This window comes from Neopsephotus bourkii, unplaced genomic scaffold (assembly GCF_033783945.1).
Source record: "Neopsephotus bourkii isolate Nb327-2 ecotype Australia unplaced genomic scaffold, CSIRO-AGI_Nbou_v1 NB_1346, whole genome shotgun sequence".
Taxonomy (NCBI): Eukaryota; Metazoa; Chordata; class Aves; order Psittaciformes; family Psittacidae; genus Neopsephotus; species Neopsephotus bourkii.
The window spans coordinates 2,561,072-2,569,832 of NW_026901826.1; the positions used below are offsets into that span (position 1 = coordinate 2,561,072).

Below are 8,761 nucleotides of genomic sequence, written 5' to 3' on the forward strand. Positions count from 1 at the left end.
CTGAAATAGTCACATCTTACACCCCTTACTCCTTTCACTGAAAATGACCTTTTATTCTGCCTGTAAACATGCTTGAGTCAAAATAAGAACTGAGCCTTTCAGTGAGGTGACTAGTAGCCTTCTCTTTTCTTGTAGAGCTGGTCTGATAGAAAAATAGGCACAGCTTTATAACTGTGGGTCATCAGTGCATCTAAAAAAGGGAAAAAGAGTGTTTCCATGCAGTATTTTAATAGGTAAATGTTAGTTCAGATTCTAGTGGTTCTTCCTAGTGCTGATTATCTTAAGTTTATTCTTCTTCTTTGGCTCTTCCAGCACTCTAATAAGGTGACTCCAAGATACTACAGTTTTTAAGGATTTTAGGAGTTGTTCTTGGGTTTGGTTTGTACTGCAGTAAAACTACCTTTTAATTTGCTGCTTTCGTTCTCTTGGCGTTTTTTTTTGTGAACTCAGTGCTATTAAATTATTTTTACAAGCAATATTATAAAAATGGTGGTTTGTTTTTTTTCTTTTAAAAATTACAAAAGCCAGTTTCTAAGAGGTATTTAAGATTCAGTTCAGGATTTTACCCAAATTCACCAAATTAGGAGTTAATACTTTTTCCAAATTACTTGTGTACTTTGTTGCGTAAACAACTTCTTAGAAAATCTGTATTAAAAGCAGAATCGCCTTTTTTGATATTCATATTTCTTTCCTATAGTAGAAATGTATAGAAGATCACAATCAGAATTTTTTTTAGTGTTTTTTTTTAATTTACTTAAAGGTGCTACCTTGTGGCTTTGTGCTTGGACTTTCATGCTATTAATCTTAAATATTCTCTAAAAGAGAACTTTCAGCTGTTTGAAGAAAAACTGCTTTTCTTTCAGATCATGAAAAGTTAAAAGTTTAACACAGCTATGTGTCACTAAGTCACTCCAGACTGGTGACACTGTGTCACGTATGGTTCAATGAGAAGCTTGTACTGAATAGAAAAAAAAGACCTTTTCTGTTACTTTTTTTTCACTCCTAATGAAAACCTGTTTAAAGGTGAATGCCTCTTCTCGCCCTTTCGTTCTTCACTAAGGAAATTAGGAAATGACTTCATGTCTGAAGCATATGTGGTTTGTTATTAACACTTCTGGCAAGGATTATACAATAATTAAGATGTCGGTTAAATCAGATTAAGGTACATTTCAATGTGCAGGCTGGCCTTCCTGTGTGGTAAGATAACACTGGTAAAGAAGATACTATGGGACAAAAAGACACCGTTTTGAAAATGTTATGCTGCTTGAAAAAAATTGATTGTTCCACGAGAATGAGCCACCTTTTGCAGCACTTGCTGAGTTGGTGATGCACTTGCCTAAACACATGCTTAGGCAAGTGATGATGTCCAGCTACACAAAATAGGCAGGGTACCTGCCATTATCAGCCTGCCATGCTGCACCTGCAACTGCAGACATTTCCCATGGCAAAAAGGTCATTGCATTTACTCAGGAAGTACTTCTGATACCTACTTCCAGTTTCAGTTTGAGACTTAAAGAGTATGGATTCACCAGAAGAGCTCCTTCTTTGGATGCACCTAGTTTGTATCTCTGATGTGTTTGCTTATGAGATGGGGCCAGCTTTCCTCCAAGATGCAGAGTAATAATGCAGTATGCAACGGGCACAAGCTGGTACACAGGAAACTCCTGCTAGATGCTTGGAAAACTATTTTCACCATAAGGGTGGTGAAATATGGGAACAGATTGCCTAGGAGCTATGTGGAATCTACATCCTTGAAGATACTCAAAGCTCACCTGGTCAAGGCCCTGAGCAGCCTACTCTGGCTGGATGTGCATTGGATAGGGATGTTTCTAAATGGCCTCTAGGAATCCTTCCAGTTTAAATTATCCTACCGTACTGAACTCTGCATGCAAGCTGCAGTTACTTAAATGTGTTGTATATGACATGTCAAGAAAGTCAGTGGCTTTAGTAAAAATACTTCTGTGTGGAAGGTAAGGCAGCACAATTTAACTGTTTCATTGCACAGAATTCATTTTTAGGCTGCTTTTAGAGATAAGTGGCATAAAACCCTAGTGTGTTAACACAGTATGAGTAATCTCAGTAGAGAACATCTTGAGTATTTGCTTTGTGTTCTCCGTAAAAGAACAATACTCTTCTATGGCTAATCCACGCTCCAGTTGATTGAGTTAGATTTCTGCTGCCAGGATAATTGAACACTGTTTCAGAAACTCCTGGGAATTCCTTGAGGCCTGTAACACGAGTTGTCGTACAAAGTTCCCAGTGTGCTGTCCTCTAAACACACAGTCCTCTGTGAAAAGAGTGCTCCAGCCATCCGGAATGATCAGAGTAACCCCGCATGTAAATGTGACCTTCTCCCTGCCTCACAGAGCCGCTGTGTCTGGGTCTGACTGTCACTCTCAGAAACACTTTCACTTGATCAGGTCTTGGAAACAAGCAAGAAATTTGAAATTTCTGCTCCTTCTTCCCCATCCAAACTGTTTTACTCCTTCTGGCCCACCTTAAGATAACATCCTGTGAACTGGTCTATGGGAGAGTAGCTGCTGGTATGGGCTGAAATGTAAAGTGGCATTTATGGAAGAGCTGGAAATGCAGAGTGATCTAATTACGTGCAGATGTAACACACTTTTTTTTTTTTCCTTTTTATTGTTCTAATGATTTTTATCTTATTAAGACTCCTGGTAAATAATTTGATTCGTGTACTGGTCTGCAACGTACTCGTAGCAAGTTAATAAAAATCTGAATTAAAAAGCATATACATGTATAATTTCCAAATGGTTCATAATATGAATCATTGAATCATAAAGAATGGTGACTGGTACTCAGTATTCTGGATACTCTGATGCTTAATTCAATTTATTGTAAGTTTCCAGCTTGTTTGTTCATTTCTTATGACACTTAAAAACATCTTGATTTACTCCTTATTTTCTTTAATGGAACTAGGATGTGGACCTCTAAGCTGCATAACTTTCTTAAACGGCATATTTAATATGATTTTGTTATCCCTGGCTAGTCAAACTGGCATACATCCTTAAAATAAAATGAAGTAGTTCATTATTGCTGCTGAGACTTTTCTCAACTATTTTTGGAAAGAGTGTATGTCCAGAGAGATGTTAATCAACTTATTTCATTATTGTTTCTTTGTTAATTCTTCAGAGAGTTAACACAGTGGGAGGCCAAAATTGCAAATACTGTAGCTGCTTAAAATGCATTTATTCAATAATGTTTAAGTAACTCTGGTGGTAAATGGGTCACACAGAAATACATTTCCCCCTGTTCCTTGATACTTTGTATATCAAAGCATTGGAAAAAAGAAGGCACAAGTAGCATAAAAAGTAGCCCAGCATCTGTTATGACATGTTGGTTTCCTCTCTCTTTTTATGAATTTCCACCTCCTCCCGTAAGTGATAAGCAGCATCTTTTCAGCATCTCAGTATTTTGTAAGAGATATATATAGGTTTGTGATGTGTTCTGAATTATCTTATAGTTCTTGAAAGTTCCTGAGTCACTCACACTAGTAAGACAGTTGGTCAGTAATGGAATTAATTTAAAAATCTGAGAAAATAAAGTCAGTGAGAAAAAAAAGAGATGAAAGTTTTGGAACAAAACAAAACCCATAGTGGCAATATCTTCCAGACTGATAATGTGTTTCTTGGATACTACTTAGTTTGGAATTATGAGTACAGAGCATAAGCTAGGTTTTCACAATGAGGAGAGTAAAAATATTTTTGGAAGTGAACAGTCAACAAGTTACCTGTAGAAATGAAAGATCTGACTGCCTTCTGGTTGACAGAGATGAACAACGTCTTTCTGTAATCAACATGAGCTGCCTGTACTTGGTAGATTTCTTCCTGCAGCCTGTTTTGTGACTCACTATCCACTGATTAAAATCAGTGGGGATTTTTTTAGTGATATGATGGAATTTGAGTTAGGCTTTAAGTGCTTATACGAGATTGCACTGTGCATGTATACATAAATTAATGTATAAGGTTACCAAATATTTCCAGAGTGCAGATTTTACAAATTACGTCACACTTTTGACCAGTTAATTTGATCATGAAGGAGAAAAAACAATAATAAATAAAACTCTTACAGAAGTGTAATATGCAATGCATAAGAAGGCCCAAACATAATATGTCACTTTCTGACACCAAATGCTTCTGTGTCATTTGAGGATAAGAGACACAATAATCCTCTCCTGTCTCTTCTCACCAAGCACAAACAGAGGCTGATCCTGTTCAGAGGAAAAAGAATATAAGGATAACCTTGCTGAGTCTTACCAGCCCTTTTTGAAACTGTGATTTGAAACCTTAAAATTCCACTGTTTTCCCTTTGTGCTTTCATTGATCAGGAGGGAAGAATAAAATTTATTATTATTATTATTTGTTTTTTAACCACTTGTGTCTCCAGAATGCTGTTTGATTTTCTGGGGAGAGGGGGAGTTGTTAGTTCTTTGTAAGACTCAATAGGTTTGAAGGGTTTTTTAAGTATATTTTTGCCCAGTGAAAGACTTAACCATGTTGACTTGAGTTTAAACAGACCACAATGTAAATGTCACAGCGATAACAGTATAAAAATGAAAACTGTAATACTTTCTCATTAAATACGTAGCTGTTTCCAATGAAGCATTTGGGGAATACAGTGTAAAAATAATAATATATGAAAAGAAGAAGTTAACAAATAATCAGTTCCTTCTCACTCTTTTTATCAAAGGGAATGAAATACTGGATACTTTTACTAGTAATACTCTGGTTCAGAGGCAGAGTGCTAAAACGAGTAGTTTAGTCCCCATGTCTGCAAATGTTTTCACTGAGATTAAGGGCCTAACCAGACCAGACCAGACCAGACCAGACCAGAACCAGCAAATGGAAGATTTTTCTAGTACAATGTGAAAGAATTTGAGGCTTTATTTACCCATTTTAAAGATGATGGAAATTTTCATTCTTTTTTTTATAGAACAATAGATGGTACTGTTTAATGTGAAGACAAGTTCTACATGTATAAATTTCGCCTTTTTTTTTCGTTCTTCATTCTGTTTTAGAGCTTATAGTGTCATATATGGTAAAGGATATTTATTCAATAAGCACTCCCATGCTTATATGTTCACATTTTTTTCAAAATCTTAATTTCAAAACTGATTTTAACCTTTTATGCTTCCAGACTTGGTTATCACTAATTGCAGTGCACTTATGTATATCCCCATTAGTTACATAAATATTCCATCGAGTCTTTTACAGTGTATAGGTTGGAGAGGGCCTAACTAACTCTTACATTCTCAAATTTCATGTAAGGAGATGTGGTATTGAGGTGCTGCAGTAACTTTATTATTTCTTCCTTTGGTTAAGTGATTAATTTTTCTAGGTTCATAGAGTCAAAAACAAATTAGTATGCTTTGCTACTTTACTCTTTTAAGCATCTAGTTCATTCCAGAGTGAAAACTGTCCTATATTGGTATGACCTTTTGAAAGATCTCATAGCAGTAGTATTGATCAGTGACACAAGTTTCAGAAATAATGCAGAGCAGCAGCCAGCATCTCAGCTGAAGTCTGTATAAATCTCATCTGTCTCTCACAGTTGGAGTGATGCTGATGTTGCAATACTTATGCACAATGGGGAAGAACTTGGCTGCTTTCATGTCTCTAAATTTAGTGTGTGGGTGGACCAGGACAGTGAACAGTTTGTAACATCTCTGTGCAGCAAAGTTAATCAATCCGTTTTGTATGTGAATCTCTGTAAACCTTTCATCATCCATTAAAAATGTTGCTGTTGACAATAAGTGGCAGTACCAAGAAATACTGGAGGAAGACCTAGTACACTTATTACCTGTAACATTAAAGCCACTGCAATAATGAGTCTTTTGCCTGGCTTCTTTGGTAATTAAGAGTTTTAATTGCTTCTAGTTCCAGGGAATTAGTTAAGCTTTTCATTACGCGTATTGCCTTCCATAATCATTGGCTCCTCTTGTACAGTAAGCTTACTGACATCATGCAAGTCAATTAGGTCTTTAAGGGCAGAGCAGTGAAGTACATTTCGTTGTATGGGTTGGATTAAAAAAGGTTTCTGAAAGGTCCTGATAATGCTGTTCTGTGCCACATTTAAGCTTATTTTTCAAAAGGCAAAACCTTACAGCTTTTTATTTACTGCCCTTAGAATGTTTAGAGTCACAAACTGAAATATTCTTAAGAACAAAACCTGTAGGCAGAACCATGCTTCCATTCTCATAGCAATTGTTCCAACCTTTGCATGATCAGCTGGTTACATATTTGTAGTTAGTAATAGTGATAATGATCAATATTTGAAGATATCACATTGTTCAAACTGGAATTCAGTGACTCTATAAAGGAAATGAGCACAAAAGATTGTTGTGATTCTGTTGGATCACTGTAAGTCATTAATTAAGTTTTTCTTATTATGTGTGCGATAGAAAGCACCCCTTACTTTCTTTGGCAGACTCCAAGTGGTTGCTGACATGCTGATGGGCCAGAATCAATATATTAAAAAAAAAAAAAGAAAGCAGAAAGAAAGGCTTCGTTCCTTCTTACTCTTCCAGTCTCTGATAGATTGATATACATAGTGCAGACATTCAGTACATCTTGCAAAAATGTTTTCTTTGAACATAATAAGGTTTTTTGCAGGTTGCAACTTGGTTCTCTTAGAGCACAGCCAGAACAAATGTTGTGCATCCCTAATACTCCCTGGTGTGTTAGAGAGCCTAAAAGATGCAGTATGCTGTTACATGGTCTTCCAGTATGTCGTATCTGGGTTCAGTCAGAAGTTAAAACTTAAGTATAGCAAATCACTAGTATTGCCCATTCAGTATCAGTTGCCAAGTCTATTCTGTTGCGAAGAAAAGCATGAGGAAATCCATTCTGGGTATCTGGTAGATCAGTAAAGACTGTGAAGGGCTTAATGCACAAGATAAAAAATTGTGATAAGGCAAAACTGTACTGTCTGAAGAATGTGGAGAAAATCACACTGACTATCCCAACATCTTAGTTAAAATTACTTGTGGCCGTAATTTTGGTATTAGTAGTAGTAGCAGTGCTACTGTTGATAATAAATGCAGTCTGAACTGCAGAAGTGTCAGTGTAGGTCAGAATTTTTCAAATGGTTGAATGCCAAAGATTGCTTTGGATTGTCCATGACCAAAAGGTCAAACTCGGGAGTGGGTAATGTCAGGAAGAGATGCTTCATTATATAGATCCTGGAATGAACTCCAGAAGCATTATCTTTTAATATAGAAAAGTTCAGGCTAGATGATATTTTATATATTCATTATTCAATATTCTGATGTTAAATTGCAAAATTCTCATAAATAATGTAGTGAGTATTTTTAACAACCTTGCTTCCAAACTGTGATCTTGAATTATTGTTACTATTGTAAGACATGGAACTTTTACGTGACTAAACTGCCTCTCCTCTAGAAGTAGCCTTCCAATGTAATTGCTAATTTTCTTTCTCAAGACTGCTTTGGAAGAATTGAGCAAATAGTACATAATTCATTAGCAGTCTTCGGACAACTGACTGTCTTACCCTCCAATCACCCAGAGTCCTAATACTGACATAGGTAGTGTAGTCTCCCTCATCTTGTGTATGTAAGAAATGCCATGCCTAATAAGTGAAAGCACTGGTTCTTTGTCATATTGCAGGTTGTAAAGTTGGTCTTGAAGAGCTGAACTGCTTATAAAGGTATTAAAGCACTTGCTTTAATTTACTGTACGCTTGTGCTTAAACCCATACCTATGAAAGAAATCACTTAGGAGTATCTGTATAACCAGTTGCTGGGATTGAAGTATACATGTTGATGTCTTTTTAATTGAAATGAATTTAAGGTTAATTACCATGCAGATGTTCATATTGAGAGGTTTGCCCTTGTTCTAATTAGGGGTGTCTAAGCCAGGAATTGAATTTAGCTTTCCTACTAAATTTTATTTGGGATCATTCTCACATTTAAAACAAAAGATTAAAAGTTCATAGTTAATATTTTTTCTCCTCATCTTATTTCCCAGTGTCTTGTGTTTGAAGATTCACCACTTGGAGTCAAAGGAGCCCTGGCAGGAGGAATGCAAGTGGTTATGATTCCAGATGAAAAATTAAATCCAGATCTTAAAAAAGAGGCAACACTACTGCTGAATTCCATGGAGGATTTCAAGCCAGAACTGTTTGGTTTACCAGCATATGATTAGTGCCTAATCTCTATGCACATGCACTTAACTGCACACGTGGAAAGTGGAATGAAATTTTGTTATGATTTTATGATTGTTTTGTATCTTTTCCTTTCTTCCTCAAAACTAGAACACAAAAGTCCTGCTAGCAAGTCTTCCACACAGTACCTTTAAAAGTTGCCTGGGATGTTTGTGATTTGTTCTCATGATAAATGCTAAACTAAAGCAGCATTTTGTCTTGTGAAGTGAATCCAGCCTTGTTCTCTGTACATCACAATGTTTTCTGGGAATATTATGAAACTATTTAGAGTATTTATTGTAATTGCATTGGAAGCTTCTTGTTCTGTTTCCACTTGAATGACTTACTGTTTAGATACTAACCAGAAATCTGTTCTGGATTAGCTTTTATTCCATTACATTGGTTTTGATACAGTTATCGCTGTCAGCATGTTTATCCATTTCCTGATCCTGTACTTGTCCCTTTATTCCCCTTTTCCCAGTTACTTGCAGGGATTTTGTTGTATTTCCTGTGTTTTGTTATTTTGTTTTCTTCTTTGGAGTTGAATGAGTTGACCTCCAAAGGTCCTTTACAACTTCCA

At 36.1% G+C, this 8,761-nt stretch overlaps 1 protein-coding gene across 1 annotated transcript in view; it reads left to right on the forward strand.

The window, feature by feature from the left end:
- PUDP (pseudouridine 5'-phosphatase) overlaps positions 1-8,412 on the forward strand; it is a 70,095-nt gene extending 61,683 nt beyond the window's left edge. The window contains exon 4 of the mRNA XM_061366512.1: positions 8,007-8,412. Coding sequence (XP_061222496.1) covers positions 8,007-8,183 — 177 coding nt within the window. The 3' untranslated portion in view covers positions 8,184-8,412. The remainder of the gene's footprint in view (positions 1-8,006) is intronic.
- The last annotated feature ends 349 nt before the right edge of the window (positions 8,413-8,761 follow it).